Genomic DNA, 22046 nt, shown 5'->3' with positions numbered 1-22046 from the left:
AAAGAACCAGGTCAGTGAAAACGAATACGGAGCTGGTAAAGTAGCTACAGTGATCCAATTGATGAATAATTAAATTCATACCTTGTGACCTTGGTGTTTTCCATATTCTTTGCAGACACAGCACATGAGTGGGCTAGTTTGACAACCTTCTTCTAAGCAAACAAACTCAATGGCATGCACCTGGTGCTGAGAGCACATGGTTTTCTCATGAGGTTTATCAGCTAGAGGAACTCGCCTGTGCTTTGCTAATGTCTTTGTAGAATGAGTAACTTGAGAACACTCAGAGCACAAATGAGTTGCACACACAGTGCAATATACAGATGCAAGGTGAGCTTCATCTTCATCACAACGAATGATGCTCTGATAAACAAAAAATTAATGCCTTAAAATTGAACCCAATCAGTATAACATGACAAATTTTTAAATATAGAATCCCATAATCTTTTTTGCTTTACTGACCAATATTTACATATGAAAATATATTGGTCATTAAGCACAAAGGTCATTCAATACTCATCCAAGAAGCATTCATTTCTACAGGTAAGAAGCTATTTCCAAGATTAACTGACCAATATATGTTATGAATTTGAAGCCAAAAATAAAACTATTCTCGTAGATTCATATTTGGTGCAAAGATCTCTTCTACCAAATCCCCTCACTTTACACAAAAGAAACTAAACCATAGAGAAGTCAAAAGTCTTTTTTTAAAACTACAAAAATCTGATACTAAACACAACCCCATAGCTTTAAGTATTAGTTGTCATGATGATGTACAGGAAGGACAGAAGCACAAATACTATTTAGAAAATGTAGGAGTATGCATCAGAATTAGCTGTAAGCTTTTAAAAACATAGTTGTCTGGACTCTAATCTGAGAAATTCTTATTTCAACAGGTTGTGGATGAACCCTAGACTTGTATATATTTTTCTAATTATACACCACATATTTTAATAGCTCCACAGGTGAGTCTATTGCACAATCATGGCAGAAAACCACTGACTTAAGCAAATAATTAAAAAAAAAAAATAGGCCAGGCTCAGTGGCTCACACCTGTAATCCCAGCACTTTAAGAAGGCTGAGGCAGGTGATCACTTGAGGCCAGGAGTAAGAGACCAGTCTGGCCAACATGGAGAAACTCTATCTCTACTAAACATCCAAAAATTAGTCAGGTGTGGTGGTACACACCTGTAATTCCAGCTACTCAGGAAGCTGAGGCACAAAAATCACTTGAAGCCAGGAGGCAGAGACTGCAGGTAACTGAGATCACGCCACTGCACTCCAGCAAGGGTGACAGAGCGAGACTCTGTCTTAAAAAATAACAATTAATAAACAAATAAAACCTATATGTAAGCATCTAAATATTATTTCTAGTTTTCAGGAATTACAAAAAATAATTAATTACTAAATAATTATTTTTATTTCAAGTAGATAAAAAATTACATGTCAGATAATCAAGAATGCTTTGAATACTTTCACTAAACATTAAAAGGCCATAAGTGGAAGGGGAGAAATTTAGTATAAATTTTTTCAAAAATAAAAATGTTTAAATACATCAGTGGTGTCATTCATTATCACATTAAATAAAAAATGAATCCAAAGTGGAAGAGTTTTGTTTGCAATTATAAGAAGTGTATATATGTACCATAAAAATTCAGGTCTTCTGTTTTCCAGACCTGACAAATAAATAAATTATAAATTATAAAGTCAACATTAGCTAACAGTAATGTCTTTTGAAGTAAAGATTAAAGATTTAGCACATGAAAGAACTGCAGAAAATTTAGAAAACAGAGTGTTGCAGTTTGAAATTAATTTCACTGATTCACTTCAGTATAAAGAAATCATCATCTAATAAAAGAGAAGCAGAAAGCAATCCGACATTTTTTTTCTTGATACAAATACGTGGTTTGCAAGTTGATCACCAAAATCATTAACTGATATTTACTCCAAATATATTTCTATCCATAATAGCCTATGAAAGCCATGTCCTATAGTACGTATGTGCAGCTATGCAAATACTACATAAGTGCTAAAAATATACTTTTACATTATTAAAAAATCTAGTGTTCATGGATTCTAATATTTACCAGACATCTACCTGTATGGATAAAGACAGTACATCTATACAAAGTTTAACCTTTTCTTGAAGATAGAATAGTAACAATTCCCTCAGAAGCTACTGCTATCTTTAAGGCAATTTTCCCTGTATATTAAATGGCCTCTTACTTTCTCTCATTGAGTTTTTCTGTTGACTAATTTACTTTTGCATCCTCTGCTCTACTGTTGCTTACTTATCTTTCTTACTATTCTATAATCGTCTTCCTCTTTTCACTTTATCCTTGGTAGAACTGAATTATGATAAGGAAAAAAAAGTTCACACATAAGGCATAGTTTAGGCATAGTATTTTCAAATAATTCTAGTTCTACTTTTTTCTCTTGGGAATAGTGCTGGCCTTTAGAACTGTAATGTAATGAAAAGTTGTGTTTCTAGAAATTTACCTGCTGAATTAAATGAGGTAATATTGTGCTAATAATGGCATATATTAAAAGAAAAATTCATGCTCGTAACACATATTTCATCAAGTATGATCAGTACCTCTCCAGATATCCCAATGGATTCTTCTGCAGCTCCATACTGACCAATAGGCCCATTCTGCAGTCGTTCCAAAAGCTCCAATAAAGCAAAATTTTTTTTCAAGCCCCAGACACCTGAATCTCCTAGAATAAATATAAAAACAAAAACTAAATCTAACAAAATGGACTATTAATCATTTTACCCATACCTCAAAAGTAATTTCTAATCCATATAGTTCAGTCGTTAATGTCTAAATTTGAAAAATTCAAATTTTCCCCATTATTTAATACCAAAATAATTGCTTTGTTAATACTCTCTTTTAAAAAACAGAAGAATCCCTCAGGCTTCCAAGTAGAAACACACTTTAAAATTTATTATTGTTTGGCCAGGCGCATTGGCTCACGACTGTAATCCCAGCAGTTTGGGAGGCTGAGACGGACAGATCACTTAAGGCCAGGAGTTCAAGACCAGCCCGGTCAACATGGTGAAATCCCGTCTCTACTACAAATATGAAAATTAACCAGGTGTGGCGTCAGGCGCCCGTAAACCCAGCCACTCAGGAGGCTGAGGGACGAGAATCACTTGAACCCGGGAGGTGGAGGTTGCAGTGAGCCAAGATCATAGCACTGCACTCCAACCTGGGTGACACAGCAAGACTCTATCTCAAAAAAGAAATTAAAAAAAAATCTAAATACACATTAAAAAAATTAAGGTGGTAAAGGCTGCACAACAATATGAATGAACTTAATGCCACTAAACTTAGAAGTGGTTAAAATGGCAAATTGTACGCTATATATATATTTTGCCACAGCTTAAAAAAGTTATTTAAATCTCTTTTACTTTTTTTTTTGAGACAGAGTCTTGCTATGTCACCCAGGCTGGTGTGCAGTAGCACGATCTCGGCTCATTGCAATCTCCACCTTCTGGGTTCAAGCGATTCTTGTGCCTCAGCCTCCCAAGTGGCTGGGACTACAGGTGCGTGCCACCACGCCCAGCTGATTTTTTGTATATTTTGGTAGAGACGGGGTTTCGCCATGCTGGCCGGGCTGGTCTCAAACTCCTGGCCTAAAGTGATCTGCCTGCCTTAGCCTCCGTGCCCAGCCTATTTCTCTATCAGTTAATTTTACAAGTCCTATTTTGTCACTGACTTTTACTATATATGCTAAAACAAGCATTTTCAAATACTTTTTGCAGCAACCTAACTTAAGAAATACATATAACTTTGTAACCCAGGACAACATACAAACTCTTCCTAAACCTATGAATAAAAGTCAGATCCGTTAGCAGAAGGAATATTTGTTATGGTAAACTCCTATGCAACAAATACCAGATACCATCTGATATAGCTGCCACCTAACACATATTCATTAAATGAATAAATATATAAAAGGTTGATGGAGTCATTGCCTGCAGGGCTCCCCTTCCTCTTGGCTCTTAAAAAAAAAAAAAAAAAAGCCATTCCATGTTGTGGTTCTCCCAAAAAAACTAGACTGAACATATTTATCCTCAGCCTTGCCCCAAGAAGGCTTTTCTCCTTAATTTTTAACACATATTCTACAACAAGTTGAGTTCTCTCTATTTACATAAAGGTTAAGAAGTACACTAAGTGATCATTTAAAACTACAGTTGTGACAGTTTTCTAAATATCCAGTCATTATATAATGAATACATACAAACAAACTTCTAGCATTACTAGGTAGTGCCTAATATTTATCACTGAATTCTCTAAGTGTCAAAACAACTCCATAATCTCAATGGCTTAACACAACAGAGATTTACTTTTTGCTCATGCAACATGTCAGGGGTTAGGGAAGACAAGAGAGACTGTTCCCCACTGACCACAAACAGGAACACAGGCTACCCAGCCTGCAATCATTTGGACCACCTCACTGTAGCACGGAGAAGAATTTACTTTGAAAATCATAAACCTTCTCTTTTCAGCTTCTACCTGGATGCTAACACTTCACTTCTGAAAACAATTCACTGATCAATGGACATCACACAGTGATGCGTAAGAGGGCAAGGAAGTGTAATTTCACCATATGAGCAGAAGAAAATCAGCAATATTGCTGAACAGTATCAATAACTACTCATATTCTTCTTATACTAGAGAGGAATTCTGATTCAGAATTCAGAGAAGTCAGAGAGGAGGATGGATGTATTCAGTCTAGTTCCGTGTCGTAAATTTCTAGTTTTGTTAAACATTGAGGTAGTAACTCTTCACACTGTGGTATTAATGTAGAGAAGGTAAAGTGCTCTTCAAAAAGGTAGAAAAATCAGGCATGGTGGCTCACACCTGTAATCGCAGCAATTTGGGAGGCCGAGGTGGGTGGATCACTTGAGGTCAGGAGTTCGAGACCAGCCAGGCCAACATAGTGAAACCCCATCTCTACTAAAAATACACAGATTAGTCAGGCGTGGTGGCAGATGCCTGTAGTCCCAGCTATTCAGGAGGCTGAGGTGGAAGAATCACTTGAACTCTGGAGGTAGAGGCTGCAGTGAGCTGAGATTGCACCACAGCACTCCAGCCTGGGTGACAGAGTAACACTCTGCTTTAAAAAAAAAAAAAAAAAAAGGTAGAAGAAAGGTTCTATCCTCTATTTGAAAAACATTACTATTTCTTTAAGTATAGGTTTTTTTGTTTGTTTGTCTGAGACGAGTTTTGCTCTTGTCACCCAGGCTGGAGAGCAATGGCGCGATCTAAGCTCACTGCAACCTCCATCTCCCAGGTTCAAGTGATTCTCCTGCCTCAGCCTCCCGAGTAGCTGGGATTACAGGTGTCCACCATCACGCCCAGCTAATTTTTACATTTTTAGAAGAGAAGGGGTCTCACCATGTTGTCCAGGCTGGCCTTGAACTCCTGATTTCAGGTGATCCACCCACCTCGGCCTTGCAAAGTTCTGGATTACAGGTGTGAGCCACCTTGCCTGGCCTAAGTATAGTTTTATATAAAGAAATAGTATGATATATGCATATCTCAAAGAATGAAAGACCAAATAAAAGTACAGAGACTTTCCCAATCCCTACTATTTCTTGGCTACTAGTAAGTTAACGCTATCTATAATGTTATTATTGTCCTATATTAGTTGTCAGGCAAATAGACTATTTATATACATCAAAGATCACCAAAACCTTAAAAACCCTTCTTTCTCCAGAAAACATTTTAAAACCATGTTTCTTAGCATTTTAAAGTCTTCCAGCCTAAAATTATAGGTACTCTTGCTTCCTTTTTTGGTGGATAAATTATTTTGAATGTGTTCCACTTGAAAAATAGTATGAATATATTAAAATTGTCTTAGATAGTGCAACTGACCTGAAAAAAAAAATAGCAACCTTAAACTCTTTTGGAGAAAACTCCCTTATCAAAAAGAGTAAACTTACAAAACTTATGTTTGTAAAATCATTGTTCAAATGTTAGTAAATGCTATTATTTCCAAATCTGGTACCTGAAAATAACTTAGTTTGAAATATATAAAGCAAGTGTTAAAAGTATACAGAAAACCAAAAAAAATCCACAAACCCTTCAAACTCATTTTAACAGAAAATATAGAGTAATTATCACAAGCTACAAACACTTCTGTCCTTGATATTAGTAAATAAAAACATGCTGAGACTCAATGACTTATCTGTATTTTCATTATTGGCTTATTTATTTGTAAAGAAAACATTGTTTTATTGGGTTAATGGCTTCAGGCAAATGATTCACTCTGTGATGCATATTCTTATTTATTTGAATCAGGGTAACATGTTTTTCTCAGGTGTCTTAAAGCTCTTTACAGGTAAGTATTGAATATAAACATCTCAGAAGACAAAATAAAATTAGTAACTAAGAGTGAGATAGTTTATAGCTTGAAGATTATTCACCTTAATAGAAACTCAGGCTTTCTGAAACTTTCTGGGAATTTTATCATTCTAAAAATCAAGTGGAAGGAAACTGTTTTCTATGACATTTGCATTACATGAACAATTTTCAATCTTAAATCCATACAAATACTTTTCCTACCTAGGTCTGTTACTTGTCGATCAAATGGGCAACGGATTGCTCTTCCATGAAGAGGTAGGCGAGTGAGACAGTCATGACAGACTGTATGGCCACAAAGCAAAAGGCGAGGAACTTTGTCTCCTTGCAAAGAAAAGACGTCTTCACAAACTCCACACTCTAGCACCTAATATTTGAAAACGAAGGATGTACTCTTTAAACCATTTTAAAAGCATACATATTTTAGGTATATAAGAAAATTCACCTAATATATTGAATCAACATTGTTACTTTATTCCTCCATGAAAAAGAACTATGTAAGTTGTAAAATCTTAAATCACGTTTAAGTCATTCCATCTGACAGACCCTGCCAAAATTATATCGTAATGAAATATCTTTGAAATACTAATAGTAGTGTTAGGGGCAAAGATGCTGTAAATTAACATCTTCATTATCTTTTGAAAATTATTATTTCACTCATTACATCTGAATCTGTGCAAACAATATATAATTCTACTGAAGGCGGGTTCTTAAGCAATTTCTCTGCAACTACCTAACCCATCATTAATTTCAACACAAATAAACTATCATTAATTTCAACAAAAATAATCTAAAATATGTGCTAACAATTACCCCTGTTAATGATAAAGAACTTGTTAAGAAAAGACTACAACTAACTTTCAAGTTTCTAGTATCTAATGTACATTAAATAATACAAAGGCAAAAAAGCAATCACCTTAAATTTCAATTCCTGTGCTCTATCAATAAATACAGCTCTGAATCAGAAATTAGTTTGTCTATCTAATTCTAGTTATAGACACATGACTTGCACAAGGCTACACAGTCAGTCAAAAGAAAGGCTATTTATTAGCATATTCTGATTCTCAAGTCCATATGTTTATGTTTTATAAATAGTCAACAAATTGGATTTATAGCAATAAAGCATTTTCAGCACTTATTTCTAAGTACATTTGTAGTGTTTCATTAATTTTTTAAAAATACCCACACTGTACTATTCAATCATACCTCAAACTCCTGTCATTCAAGACCCGCTACAATCTGGTCCCTGTCCTACTGCTTCACTGCCACACTCTTCTGACCCTGTGCTCCAACTACACTCTTCTGACCCTGTGCTCCAACTATATCCAACAGCTTATAGTTCTCAGAACATGAGAAACTGTTTCATGTTTCTTCATGCTAACACTGAGGAAAGGACTATACTTGTCCTTTGGGCCCCCAAGTACTCTGTATAAGCGTCTACCATAACACCCAAAATGCTTTAATACCTTGGTTTTCTAGCCTGTCTCTCCCTGTTGGACCAAAAAACCCTCAGGAACAGGGTATTTTAAATACCAAGTTCCTAGTGCTTACATAAAGTCTAGTAAAATAATTTAAAAACAATTAAGCTCAACATCATCAAACACACAACACAAGGTAAAAAACAGAAAACCCAAGGCAGAAATCAGACTAAATCTACTATGATTTTAAACCTAACTCTGTAATTAACTTGGACTTTGGGCTTGAGATACAAATATCTTTCACCATGAAGTGATAATTCATAATTGCTTTGTATATTATGGTTCAAAAGAAATTTAAATTTAGTCTTTCAATGTAAATAAGGGTTTGGGAAGAGAAAAATAAATAAAAATAAGAAACAAAAAAAATTGTTCACAGAAAAAGACGATGAAAATTCTTTACATGAAAAGATGTTCAATCTAACTCATAACAAGAAAAATGCAAATTAAGGCTAGGCATGGTGGCTCATGCCTGAAATTCCAACACTTTGGGAGGCCGAGGCAAGTGGATCATCTGAGGTCAGGAGTTCGAGACCAGCCTGGACAACACGGTGAAATTCCTTCTGTAGTAAAAATACAAAAAAATTAGCCAGGCATGGTGGTGGGTGCCTGTAATCCCAGTTTACTCAGGAGGCTGAGGCAGGATAATCGATTGAGCCTGGGAGGCGGAGGCTGCACTGAGCCAAGATCACAGAGTGAGACTCGGTCTCAAAAAAATAAAGAAAGAAAAAAATGCAAATCAAAGCTACATCAAAATACTTTTTTTTTCAGATTAGATAAAAAATGTTGGTAACACTTTGTTAGTGAAGGTGTGGGAAAGCAGACACTGTCATACATTACTAATTGCTATGAAATGTTTATTGAGCAATACAGCTTTTATGGAGGGCAACCTGTCAATACTTACCAAGTTTAAGTAACTCAGTAATTCTAGTTGCAGGAATTTATCCTACAAGCATATTAGACATGTGTGAAAAAATCTGTATGTTAGTCCTTAAAGCATCATTTGCATTAGCAAAAAATTGGAAACAAAGTAAATACACATCAATATCAGCTTGGAAAATAAATTATGGCACATTCATAATACTATAAAACTATATAGAATAGTGAGAAAGATGACGTTTTTCATGTACACACAGAATGATTTCATATGATTAAAACAAAAATGATAAATAGAATATACTCATTTTTGCATAAAGGTGGGGAAACAGCAAATTTTTTTTATATTGTTGTATAAACATACTGTCTTCCTGGAAGGATACATAGGGCACCAGTAACACTGGAACATCGGTTCCCCATGAGAAAGAGAAATAGCTAGGGAACAGCTACCCATGTATAATTCTATCTATTATTCATATATACACATACTTCAATTCATCCTACATTTTTTAAAAAGGGGAAAGTTTCACGTTATCAAATCCATTTAGGTCAGGCACCGTGGCTCACACCTGTAATCACAGCACTTTGGGACACCAAGGCAAGAGGACTGCTTGAGGTCAGGAGTTCAAGACCAGCCTGGGCAACACAGTGAGACCCTGTCTCTACAAAAAAGATAAATAACTGAGGTGGGAGGATCACTTGAGCCCAGGAGGTTGAGGTTGCTATGAGCCATGATTGTGCCATTGCACTCCCACCTGGGTAACAGAGTGAGAACCTGCCTCAAAAAAAAAAATTTCAATTAAATATAGAAAAAATATTCACAGGCCAGGCGCGGTGGCTTATGCCTGTAATCCCAGCACTTTGGGAGGCCAAGGTGGGTGGATCACGAGGTCAGGATATCGAGACCATCCTGGCTAACACTGTGAAACCCCATCTCTACTAAAAATACAAAAAATTAGCCGGGCACGGTGGCAGGCGCCTATAGTCCCAGCTACTTGGGAGGCTGAGGCAGGAGAATGGCACGAACCTGGGAGGTGGAGCTTGCAGTGAGCCGAGATTGTGCCACTGCACTCCAGCCTAGGCGACAGAGCAAGACTCTGACTCAAAAAAAAAAAAAAAAAAAAATTCACAATAGAATTTGATATAAAATAAATGCAACATTTTATAAATGCTGTATTGATACTCTAATAAATTAAATTTGTTTATAAACTCCAAAGAACCATATTAAAATTTTGTTTAGTTCATTTCAATCCTGTATCTCTGATCCCACCACTATACAAGATTTAAAAGAATTTCCTTATGCTGTTACCGTATTTTTCAAAAAGCACTAATAAAATTCCATTGATTAGCAAACCAAACACAGGTCCGAAAATAAAGTTACTAGACTATTTTGCATCAACTTGGTAAATAATACAGCAAGAAAATATTTCCTCAGTATCTATAAATAGGAATTGTGGTTAACAGCAAAAAGCCCTAGATAGGAAAAAACTCTTAATTTTACATTTCACAAAATGCCAAAACAGCTTCAAACTCATTACATGTAAATCAAACTGTAATCAATCAGATTATATATTTTTATTTATTTATTTATTTTTATTTTTTTTTTTGAGAAAGGGTCTCACTCTTTCTCAAAAAAAAGGGTCAGCCAGGCTGGAATGTAGTGGCCTGAGCATGGTTCACTGCAGCCTTGACCTCCCGAGCTCAAGCAATCCTCCTGCCTCAGACTCCCAAGTAGCTGGTACCACAGGCATGTGCCACCATGCCTGGCTAATTTTTTAAATTATTATTTGTAGAGGTAGGGTCTCACTATGTTGCCGAGGCTGGTCTCAAACTCCAGGGCTCAAACAATCCTCCCACCTTAGCCTCCCAAAGTGCTGAGATTAAAGGTGTGAGCCACTGTGCCCAGCCTCAGACTAAATTTTAAAAGGCCTAAGAAGACTCACTAAGCAAAAGAAACTGTGATACACTTTTACATGTCAGTTATTTCACAATATCAGATTTTTTATTTTTTATTTTTCAGATGGAGTCTCACTCTGTCACCCAGGCTGGAATGTAGTAGCACAATCTCGGCTCACTGCAACCTCCCCCTCCAGGGTTCAAGTGATTCTCCTGATCAGCCTCCTGAGTAACTGGGATTAACAGGCCCACACCACAATGCCTGGCTACTTTTTGTATTATTAGTAGAGACAGGGTTTGGCCATGTTGGCCAGGCTAGTCTCGAACTCCTGACCTCAAGTGATCAGCCCACTTCGGCCTCCTTTGGAGGCACTTTGTGCTTTACAGACGTGTGCCACCGCACCTAGCCATATCAGATTTTTATGTTACTGTTTTCTCTAATGATAAAAACCATGTAATTATCAACTTGTTCACAAGCACAAGGTCATTTTACACAGTATTAGCATTATATACTTCAATTTTTACCTTCCAATAAATACTTACTGCTTTCATCTGTACAAATGACAGTAAGGTTTTTTTCAGTTTATACCCCTATAGCTACTACAAATTATGGCATGAAGATTTTGTCAGAAAGGACTATTTTATTGCACAGTTCAGGAACATTTTACATGTTAAGATGAAAATGAACAAGGTGAGCCTCTGATGTATCAAATTCTGTGCTGTAACAAACTGGAGTTACATCAGGCTTTGGTACACTTTTGAGACTATAAGGCAAACAGGGTAACAAAAAAATAGATACTGCAATGATACCCCTTCCAATTATGAAATAAAACTTAAACTTCAAGTTAATTCACAAAGTACTCTGCAAGTATTCTCTACTTAGCAAAAGCACAATTCAATAAATAAAATCTCAATCACACAGCATGCCTAATAACGAGGGCTCTTTTGCGTATCAGATATGCTGTGCACCTGTAGAATAACTTCATTACTACCTAAAGGTCATCTGAATCAACGACCACCAATACTGACTGATACTAAATTGTGGGAAGAAATGTCTCACTTGCTGTCATACAAAACCAACATTAACTGAATAATCATAGGTGTCTATTTTTCAAGACGTTAAAAGAACTTCATATATTATCCTGTTCGGCAATTCTTAACCCTGGTTACATATTAAAATAACTTATGGGCATTCCTAAAATCTACTGATGTTGTCAACCTCATCAGAACTGGAGGAGGAGTGCATCAGTAGTGTACTAAAAATCTTCAGTGATCCTAATATGTAGCCAGGAATGAGAATTTTCAATCTCTTAGATTAGAGATGCTCCCGAAGGTTACCCTATAAACCAGTGAGATAGTTCTCCCCTCCAGATCTCTCCGTGCACAACAGTGGAAGGGAAAAACGAGTGCCACATATTTCAAATGATTTTTTGGCAAATTCATTCTGGAGCATTTATACATGGTAGAATCTCAAACTTCAAGCATAAGGAAATTCATTAACTCTATCGTTAACGCCCAGCTATGACGATGTTGCAGACTTCTGAAAAGTGTTAATAGACTGTACTACTAACAGGAGAGAGGGTAGCTCAGCCAGTAACAGATGTCTCATTACAGACGCAGTACAATAGGGAAAAGCATAGGCTTTAAAGCCGGTCAACCCGGGGCTCTGCCACACACTGTGTTTACCTAAACCTGGGTTTCCTCCCTGTAAAATAGGAATTAACATCTACTTCATAAGTAGATATTAACGAGCTAAAACACCTAACGTCGTACGTAGTTACGATGATGATGGGTCAATTTATAATACTAAGCTAACTAATGCCTGTTGAGTTTAACTAAAAGCAGAGGACCTGGAGAAAAGACCGGTCTAGGTCACTGGACCGCAAGCTCCTTTTCATAAATGTTCCGATTATGACATGTCATGAGCAGAAGACCAGGCAATTTCAGGCCATAGGAGAGAAAGGATGCAGAGGAGAGGACAAGACTTGTAAAGCCAAAAGGGGCCCAGAGGCCGCGCATCCCACCCATCGAAGCCTGGGCCATGGCGATGCAGCCAGGTCTCCAGGATGAACCGAAGGGAGGCCAATGGTGGAGAATAGAGCACGCAAGGTCCCTCACCTTCACTACAGCTGTGCCCCGGCTGCCCTGCCGGCCACTGTCTACTCCCGCTCCAAGCTTGTTTACAACCAGAGTAGCCATCCTCGTAGGAGTAGCGCCACAGATGCAGCCTTCAGAGTCCTCAACTGAGAGGCGGGGTTAAGCCACCTACCCAGAGGCCTCTGCGCACGCCACCGGGGCACAGGCGCAGTAGGACACAGGGCGCCGCTTAGCCGACTCTTACTCCTCCTCCCTGCAGTCGCGGGGTGCTTCGTTGCACAGCCTCGCGCATGGGCACTTTTGTTAATTTTCATTACGTAGTCTGCAAGTGCTGGAGGAAAGACAAGAAAAAAAAAAAGGGATAAAACAGAATTAAAGTTTTGGGGTGAAACTCCAGCTCCTTTAATGATTTTTCCCCTCGAATCGCAAACCAACCAGGGTGTAAACTGAGGGCGGTGAGGGGATACGGGCATCTCCCTGCATGCAACGCGATTTTCGTATAAACTACAAATCCCAGCATGCCACTCTCTCTTTTATTTATTTATTTTTTTTAAACTCCGGCAAAGTTGGCCTTTGGGAGGCGGTGTATTGTAACCGAGGGGTGGTTTCTTTTCCTGAAGTCGCGATGTGCGATAGCAGATGGAAAACAAAGTGTTTTATGCATACGTTTCTAAGATAAAAGAAATGGACTTGGTGAGAAGCAGCCAGTCTGTAAAGAACACAGTAAGAAAATTTAAGGTACCACCACCGGCGAGAAGTTGAAAGTGCGTTTGACTTCTGGTCTTGCCAAACGCGAGGTTTTCAGTTTCCTTCCGGGCCAAGTTGAACCTGTCCAGCCCCCGTAGGCCGTGGGTCAAAAGTGCCGGTCAAAATGGAAGTGAATCCCCCCAAACAGGAGCACCTGCTGGCGCTGAAAGGTAAACTTTTGCGAACCTGAGTACCCGTTTTCTGTTTTCTTCCCTTCCCTATTTATCGAAGCCTTTGCCATGTAGGCCTCAGCCTTCTTAAACACTGTCAGTGCTCGCCCTCCTGCTCTGTCCTTTGGCGCCAGGCGGGAGGAAGCGATTTCGCCTGGATGCTTTTTAGGTTTACGGGCTCCTTTCTAGAATGAAATAGATACCTGGTAAATCACTCTTTCTGATCTATGCTGCTTCAGTCACGAGATTTTAGCCGCAGAAGCTGACGTCCCGCTCCTACCGTGGAGATCTCTGTGAACTAAGATGAATTACAGCGGGCATGTGAAGTGCTTTTTCCTTCTGTCGTTTCTTCCTGTGGCACTGACGAAGTTATCAGGCTTCAGTTTCCCCTGTAAAATTAGTATTGCATAACAGTAGTGCAAAGAATTTAGCAATACATAGTAATACAACATATAACTTAGATTTATTAAAAACAAACTGCAGTTTACTTCAAAGCACTGTGTATGTGGGAAATATGTCCGAGATCTAATGTCAACTCTCCTTTTTTGTACACAGCCATTTTGAGTAAGTTTAGTGATTTAATTAGATCTTTATTTAGGAAAAAACAGCAGGCTTTTTTTTTTTTTTAGGACAGTTTTTATTTTTTTTATTTTTAATGCCTATTTTCTGGAAACCGTTTATTTGAAATCTTTTCAGCTTTATTTTTTACTACAACAAATGCACTTTTTGTTTCTTGGATGCTCTAACACGGGGTTAACAATGACTTATTGAATGAGCTGAGGAAATGCTCAATAAACATTTGGGTTCAATTGAATTGCACTTATTTTACTTGTGGCATCCATTTTGAGGAACACATCCTTCCCATTATGATGTAGTCGTCAGACATTCTAGAAGTTCATCAGTCTCATATAATGATGCCTGTGTTAGCGAGATTGTCTCTTACTGTGGAACTTTGTAATGTTAAGTTATACAGTGATGGGACCTGTAAGCTTAACCTGAGCAAATGATCTAGGCTAAAATGGAGACTAAAATGGATTGTTACTCGTGGAGAAGAGGGAAAAGAAGAAAAGCAGCTAATTGTCATGTTCTTTATCTCGCGATCTCACTTCAAGTATGTGGAGTAAATATTAATTCTCAGAGTTTAAGCAACTTTTCCAAGATCACATAGCTAGTAAGTGATTGAGGCAGTGTTTCAACGCAAGGCCTACCTCTCTCCTTCCAAGAGTTCATGTTGCCTCCTAATGAATGAAATGGCATTCTCAGAGATAATTCCTCTACCAACTACTCTGATGGGAATTTGGAACAGTTCTATTAGCTGCTACGTGTGATTTATACAAATTAGAAGCTATTAAAAAGAGTTAAATTCCAGCTGGGCGCGGTGGCTCACGCCTGTAACCCCAGCACTTTGGAAGGCCGAGGCGGGTGATCACGAGGTCAGGAGATCGAGACCATCCTGGCTAACACTGTGAAACCCCGTCTCTACTAAAAATACAAAAAATTAGCCTGGCTTGGTGACAGGCGCCTGTAGTCCCAGCTACTAGGGAGGCTAAGGCAGGAGAATGGGGTGAACCCGGGAGGTGGAGCTTACAGTGACCCGAGATCAGGCCACTGCACCCTAGCCTAGGTAACAGAGCCAGAGACTCCTCTCATAAAACAAACAAACAAAAAGTTAAATTCCAGTGATACAGAGACTGCCACTGAGAATTTTTAGTTTTCTGTTATTCTTTGTTTTCCAAAATAAAGGATACCTAAGAAAGAATATTTCAGCAGCCTAAGCCAGGCGTGGTGGCTCACGCCTGTAATAGCACTTTGGGAGGCCGAGGCTGGCAGATCACTTGAGGTCAGGAGTTTGAGACCAGCCTGGCCAACATGGTGAAAACCCGTCTATACTAAAAATACAAAAATTAGCCAGGTATGGTGGTGGACATCTGTAATCCCAGCTACTCGGGAGACTGAGGCAGGAGAATCGCTTTAACCTAGGAGGCAGAGGCTGCAGTAAGCTGAGATTGTGCCATTGCACTCCAGCCTGGGTGACAGAGTGAGACCCTGTCTCACAAAAAAAAAAAAAAGAATAAACAGCCTAAACTGGTAAGTGCTTTAAAATTGACTGATAGTTTCAACTTCATTAAACCTCTTTGGTACCATCTTCTAGTTAACCCATTGTTCTAGTTGATCAACAGTTTTCACAGCATTTCAATTTACTGATGCTGGATGCCAAATGTATCAATTTAAGTGGTCATTTAGGTTCACTTTATCTTTTAATATGTAAAATGTTAAAGATAATATTTTGTTATTCTTGGTTGGGTGAGGTGGCTGATCACTTGAGTTCAAGAGTTCGAGACCAGCCTAGCCAATATTATGAAACCCCATCTCTGCTGAAAATACAAAAATGCCAGGCGTGATGGTGTGCACCAGTGGTCCCAGCTACTCAGGAGGCTGAGGCACAAGAATCACTTGAACTCTGGAGGCAAAGGTTGCTGTAAGCCAAGATCGTACGTCTGCACTCCAGCCTGGGCGACAGAGTGAGAATCTGTCCCAAAAAAAAAAAAAAAAAAATTGTCTCTTGAGTATAACACTGATTGACTTTAGACAAGAGAATTTCTCGATGCCATATTTTACAATGTGAAACTGTAAGGAACAGGGAAGAAAAACATGAGTGCATTATTCTTGAAAGAATATGTGATAACATTTAGATCCATATTTAAAATTATGGATGTTAAAGATCACAATTATTTATGAATTTGAGAGTTGTCAGATCTGTTAGTGGGCAGTATCAGTAGGTAAAAAGAATCATGAAATTAGTTATTCTTCTGACTCTAGAATCGGACAGTGATTCTATTGTGACATGACAAGAGTCCATACTCGTGGTTATCCTAGCAGTGGGAGAACCCTCATCAAGTAATTCTCTAATGATTTTTGGGGAGAAGTGATTCAACTTATTTTTTTCTGCAGTTAAGATGTGAAAAAGCCTGTTTTATGGCTCTTACAGCTTTGGGTCTGATTAGGAAGCCTAACTTGCAGATATTGGAAGGCTCCATTCTTAAGCCTATGTACCATATGCTGGAATTTATTATCAGTGATTTAATTTGGGGCAACTTGAGGACTTCTGTGCTCTAAGAGAAAAAAATAGGAGTCTAGACTTCTTGTTCTCCTCCAAATTGGAATTCAAAAGCCATGGTATTAGGGTCCCCATGCTGTTTAATTGCCTGGGTTATGAGGAGAAGACAGTGTCACAAAACTGGTTCTTAGCCTGGTTAAACCATATTAGCAAAGTTAAACCATATGCATGGTTTTAGTTTTTACTGTAGAGAATGACATGAAATCATCAAATATTCTATCTATATATTTGTTTAGTGGAATCCATATAATTTTTTTTTTTTTTTTTTGAGACAGAGTCTTGCCCTGTCACCCAGGCTGGAATGCAATGGGAGTGCAGTGGTGCGATCTCAGTTCACTGCAAACCTCCACCTCCCGGATTCAAGTGATTCTCCTGCCTTAGCCTCCCGAGTAGCTGGGATTACAGGCAGAGGCCACTGCGGCCGGCTGTTTTTTGTATTTTTAGTAGAGATGGGGTTTCACCATGTTGGCCAGGCTGGTCTCAAACTCCTGACTTCGTGATCTGCCCACCTTGGCCCCCATAAAGTGCTGGGATTACAGGTGAGCCACCACACCTGGCAGATCTATATAATTTTAAGTATAAAATGATTAATTTTCTTCCAGACAGATTAGAATTTTTTTTTTCTTTTTTTTCTTTTTAATGACATGAAGTCTTGCTCTCTCGCCCAGGCTGAGTGGCACGATCTCAGCTCACTGCAACCTCTGGCTCTCAGGTTCAGGGTATTCTCCTGCTTCAGCTTCCCTAGTAGCTGGGACTACAGGCATGCACCACCACACCCCGCTAATTTTTTTTTTGTATTTTGAGTAGAGACAGGTTTTTACCATGTTGGATTAGAATTTACAGTGATTTTATTGTCCTCAATTTAGTTGCCTCAAATTTTTAAATATTACATTTTTTGTTAATTATCTTCATATGAAAACAATATTTTAAGATTCATTTACTCTTTGTTTCTGCTAAAGTTTTAAGACTATTATTACTTAATAGAGTAATATTGATACTTCCAAGTCCTTTATATCTGTTGAGTTAAACATGTTGACTACTAGCATTTTTAGGCTGGAAGTGATTTTATAGGGCATCTAATTCAGATTCCTTATTTTGGTAAGAGAAAGAATTTTCAGGTTTGTAGATTACATTCACATTTACCAAAAGGACTTTGGTAAAATACCACGTTGGGATTGGTTTTTGGTTTTTGTTTTTCCTTTTCTCCCTGCCTATTTGTAGGCAGAATATCCCTACCATATCTTATTCTTTGCAATACTTCTACTTTAGGTCCTGTTTCCCTCTGATTTGGCAAGAGAGACAATCTTGCAATGATAAATTTACATTCTAGCTCTGAGGAGTTCAGCTAAGAAATTTTTCTCATCACTAAGAGTAACTGGATTACTGCAGAATGACTACAGAAGTAATATTACATTATCGACCATATGAGAGTGATCCCACACAACTGCCAAAAATTGTGGAAAAAGCAATTCAAGACTTTCCTACTCGTCCGCTATCAAGATTTATACCTTGGTTTCCATATGATGGGTCCAGGCTTCCACTCAGACCTAAAAGATCACCACCTGTGATTTCTCGAGAGGCAGCTGAAGATGTGAAACAGTACTTAACCATTTCAGAACATGATGCTAAGTCACACAGTTATGATTGCACAGTAGACCTATTGGAGTTTCAACCTTGTTTGAAAAAGCAGCATTTAACCTCGTCACACGCATTGAAGGAACAGACTAATTCTGGAAATCTGGGTAAACAATTAGAAAAGGGAAAACAGCACAACAGGAGATCTTGGAGTATTTCCCTTCCCAGCAATAATTGTACTGAAAAGGTTTCTCCTTTGTCTAAAAAATTGCAAGATAGTTTAAAGGCACTAAATTTACACTCACTTTATAGAGCAAGATGGACAATAGAACACACTATTTGTAACAGCCAAACTCTGGAAGACATTTGGACAAAACTCAATCAAATTATTAGGCACAATGAACTTCCATCTTGTAATGCTACAATTCAGAGGCATTTAGGCCAAATATGGGTGTTCTGTGATATTATGTATTGTGAATATGTGGGAAGTCTTCTTAAAGGAAGATTAGCTCTTTCTGGAAAAATTAATTTATTTGTGCATAAATATGGTGTTATTTTTAGTATGTAATAAATTCCACTCATTGTCAAAAAGAATATTCTGAATGAAATGAATATGGATTGAAATAGATGAAATAATTTTTACAGATTTTTAAATTTTTAGTGGCTTTTTAGAATTCCTAGGCTTGTCAATTAAGTCAAGAACTTTCTGAGTTCTACTTATTAGCAGCCTTCTTTTAAATGTGATAAATTATTGTTTACACTGAATATGAAGGTAAAAATGTTCTGTGCCTTTCGTTTTGTTACAAACTGTGATTGAATTAAATAGTCTTATGAATTAAGTTGTATAGTTTGGATTTTGGTTAATCTCTAAAATCTAATTTTACTGTAGTTTTTTCTTTACTCACCTCAAGTGTAATTTTTTAAAAAATAAAACTCAAAACAATTCTCTTTGGAATGCTATTTATGTGGCATGAATGTAGTTCAAAGTGGGAGACCAGTCTAGATTCATTATGATGTTTCCAAATATATGTAATAATAATTGATAGGCTGTTTTCAAACAAAGATACAAAATGTATACTTCGCCTAAAACTATAATGTATCTTTAAGACTATAAACTGTTTTGAAGGAAAGTATCAAATGTTGAATAAGGGATCAAATTATTGTCTATTTCTTCTAGTATAGATAATTCAGTATTAATGATAGTTAGTGCTAATTATTACTTGGCTGATGATTAGAGTCATTGTAGGTTCCCCATAAGCATAATCTTGTAATTGGTTTTACACATCACCTCATAAAAATGCTCAAAGGGATTAAAACAATAAAAGTTTTGTACAAGCACGTATATTTGTTTAACATATTTAAATGCCTACTTTGCACTAGGTGCTAGGATATATTAGGGAAGGAGACAGACATGGACCTTGCCCTCATGCAGCTTACATGTTGTTACTACTATTAAACACACCAGCTCCCTAAGAAAAATAAGTGTGCACTTACTAGGAATATAGACATGTTTACCTTGAAGCACAGTGCCTATCATGGTAGGAGCTTGATAATGCATGGTAAGTGTTCCCTTCAGAGGGATTCTTCATAGCCTGAGATGGCTGAGGTTGCTTAAAATGGAAGTCCACTGATTTTGTTTTTCTTTCTAACTTTTATTTTAGGTTCAAGGGGTACATGTGCAGATTTGTAATGTGGGTAAATTGTGTGCCACAGGGGTTTGGTGTACAAATAGTTTTGTCACCCAGGTAATCAGCATAATACCCAATAGGTATTTTTTTAGTCCTCATCCCCCTGTCACCTTCCACCCTCAAATAGGCCTCAGTGTCTATTGTTCTCTTCTTTGTGTACATGTATACTCATTGTTTATCTCTCACTTATGAGAATACGTGGTATTTGGTTTTCTGTTCCTGCGTAAATTGGCTTAGGATAATGGCCTGCAGTTGCATCTGTGTTGCTGCAAAGGCCATAATCTGAAAATATGAAGAAAAAAGTTGCTTTTAATACCAGTTTGGAATCGCTTTATTTTTAATGGAGGATCATTTTTTACCCACCATCTCATCGCCTGCAAACTACAGGAATCATGAAAAACTAAGCTTTATACGACTTTTGTTTATATTAGAAATTTGAACCTATAATAAGCAAATATGTTAGCTACATGTTTGGGTGAACTCCGGGGCACTAAAAAAAAAAAAAAAAAATACGTTTTAGGATTCCCTTGAGACTGTATTTTCTCTTTATTCAGATTTCTTTTCTAATGAAATGAAAATAATAATGGGGAAGAAATAGAAAACACCAACTAGTACTAAAAGTGAACTTACCAGCCTGGGCAACATAGTAAAACCCCGTCTCTACAAAAAATATAGAAATTAACCGGGCATGGTAGCATGTGACAGTAGTCCCAGCCTCTTGGTGGGCAGGGGGAAGGGGTGCGTCTGAGGCAGGAGGATCACTTGAGCTCAGGAGGTCAAGACTGCAGTCATCCATGATCATGCCACTGTAGTCCAACCTGGGTAACAAAGTGAGACCCTGTCTCAAAAAAAATAAGTGATTTTAGCTGTGGGAGAAACTGCCTCCTCTGTATCACTTTCAAGGGCACATTTTTATCTGTTTTCTTAGTTAAAAATAAGAGTGAAGGTTGGAAACACCTCCCCATATTCATCTGTAGCTGATTGATACTCTTTTTAGAATAGATTCCTACTTTGAAATCCCATGGGATATTTCTGGTAAGGCATGACATTCCAGGTTTATGGCTCTAGGCTTATAATTAATAATTATTATAGAGAATTATTTTTTAACAGAGTGAAATCACCAGGGTTCAAATCTAGATTCTACCACTTACCTACTAATATAGTCCTTTGTATGCAAATTACCCTCTACAGGCATTGTCAATGCCCTATCTGTATATTGGGATTAATGTAATACCAACTTAGAGAGTACTCATGAGAATTAAATGTGTTCAGCTTGTAAAATATTTAGCATAATGCCTGGCGCTAGTAAATGCTCAGTAAATGCCAGCTATACAAAGTAACTTCAGAAATTTTAAGGGTAGCATTTGTTGAGTATTTCAAAAGCCAGCTGCTTAATATAGCAGGTTATTATTGGCCTCAGTTTCTGAAACTTACACTTTCAAAATAATGTCAGTTATTTAGGGACTTTCATGAAGTGCTCATTATTTTATTCAGGGAAGATCTGAATAGCAGAACCTACACCAAATACGGATGCTACAAAACTGAACGTAGTACATAAGAGCCTAGACCTCATGGAGTTTGGAAAGGAGTCAAGGTACCATGAGAGAAACAGAATGACCTGTTAACTTTTTTTCTGAAAAAGATGACATTTAAGCTGAAACCAGAATAAGAAAGCCACTAAATTTGATATGAATACCATAGTTGGTTAATTAGTAGTTGGGCGGTGCATTTTTACATATGCTAGAACGCTACTTATATTCTGAATTGACCATGTAGGTCTATAGTCTTTACAGTATTTTGGCTTTGATTTGAAGGAATTTTTTTTTTTTTTTTTTTTTTTTTTTTTTTTTTGAGATAGAGTCTTGCTCTGTTGCCCAGGCTAGAGTGCAGTTGGTGCCATCTTGGCTCACTGCAAGCTCTACCTCCTGGATTCACCCCATTCTCCTGCCTCAGCCTCTGGAGTAGCCGGGACTACAGGCGCCCGCCACCACGACCGGCTAATTTTTGTATTTTGTTTAGTAGAGACAGAGTTT

The 22046-nt window shown here is 37.6% G+C and overlaps 3 protein-coding genes across 8 annotated transcripts in view; 2 read left to right on the top strand and 1 right to left on the bottom strand.

The window, feature by feature from the left end:
• Positions 1-12895, bottom strand: part of TRIM23 (tripartite motif containing 23) — a 35039-nt gene extending 22144 nt beyond the window's left edge. The window contains exons 1-5 of one of the 3 annotated variants that reach the window (XM_073014735.1): positions 12737-12895; positions 6576-6738; positions 5406-5504; positions 2594-2715; positions 82-360 (exon numbers count right to left, since the gene is read on the bottom strand). In XM_073014735.1, coding sequence (XP_072870836.1) covers positions 82-360; positions 2594-2715; positions 5406-5504; positions 6576-6738; positions 12737-12817 — 744 coding nt within the window. In that variant the 5' untranslated portion in view covers positions 12818-12895. The remainder of the gene's footprint in view (positions 1-81; positions 361-2593; positions 2716-5405; positions 5505-6575; positions 6739-12736) is intronic. The other 2 variants (XM_073014734.1, XM_007973919.3) reach the window with 2 other exon arrangements.
• A 626-nt stretch (positions 12896-13521) lies between these two features.
• TRAPPC13 (trafficking protein particle complex subunit 13) overlaps positions 13522-22046 on the top strand; it is a 41234-nt gene continuing 32709 nt past the window's right edge. For all 4 annotated transcript variants that reach the window (XM_007973938.3, XM_007973937.3, XM_007973936.3 and 1 more), the window contains exon 1: positions 13522-13632. In XM_007973938.3, coding sequence (XP_007972129.3) covers positions 13587-13632 — 46 coding nt within the window. In that variant the 5' untranslated portion in view covers positions 13522-13586. The remainder of the gene's footprint in view (positions 13633-22046) is intronic.
• SHLD3 (shieldin complex subunit 3) lies at positions 13536-19627 on the top strand. Its single transcript, XM_007973929.3, has 2 exons — positions 13536-13632; positions 18020-19627. The coding sequence occupies exon 2, from the start codon at positions 18141-18143 to the stop codon at positions 18891-18893; it is 753 nt and encodes a 250-aa protein (XP_007972120.1). The 5' UTR covers positions 13536-13632; positions 18020-18140; the 3' UTR covers positions 18894-19627.

Source organism: Chlorocebus sabaeus, chromosome 4, assembly GCF_047675955.1.
Source record: "Chlorocebus sabaeus isolate Y175 chromosome 4, mChlSab1.0.hap1, whole genome shotgun sequence".
Lineage (NCBI taxonomy): Eukaryota > Metazoa > Chordata > Mammalia > Primates > Cercopithecidae > Chlorocebus > Chlorocebus sabaeus.
Note: the sequence above shows the minus strand (reverse complement) of the source record. Positions and strands in the feature narration are given on the sequence as shown.

Bases quoted from the DNA above. Each gene is read 5' to 3' on its own strand.
- SHLD3 (XM_007973929.3), top strand. From the start codon at position 18,141: ATGACTACAGAAGTAATATTACATTATCGACCATATGAGAGTGATCCC.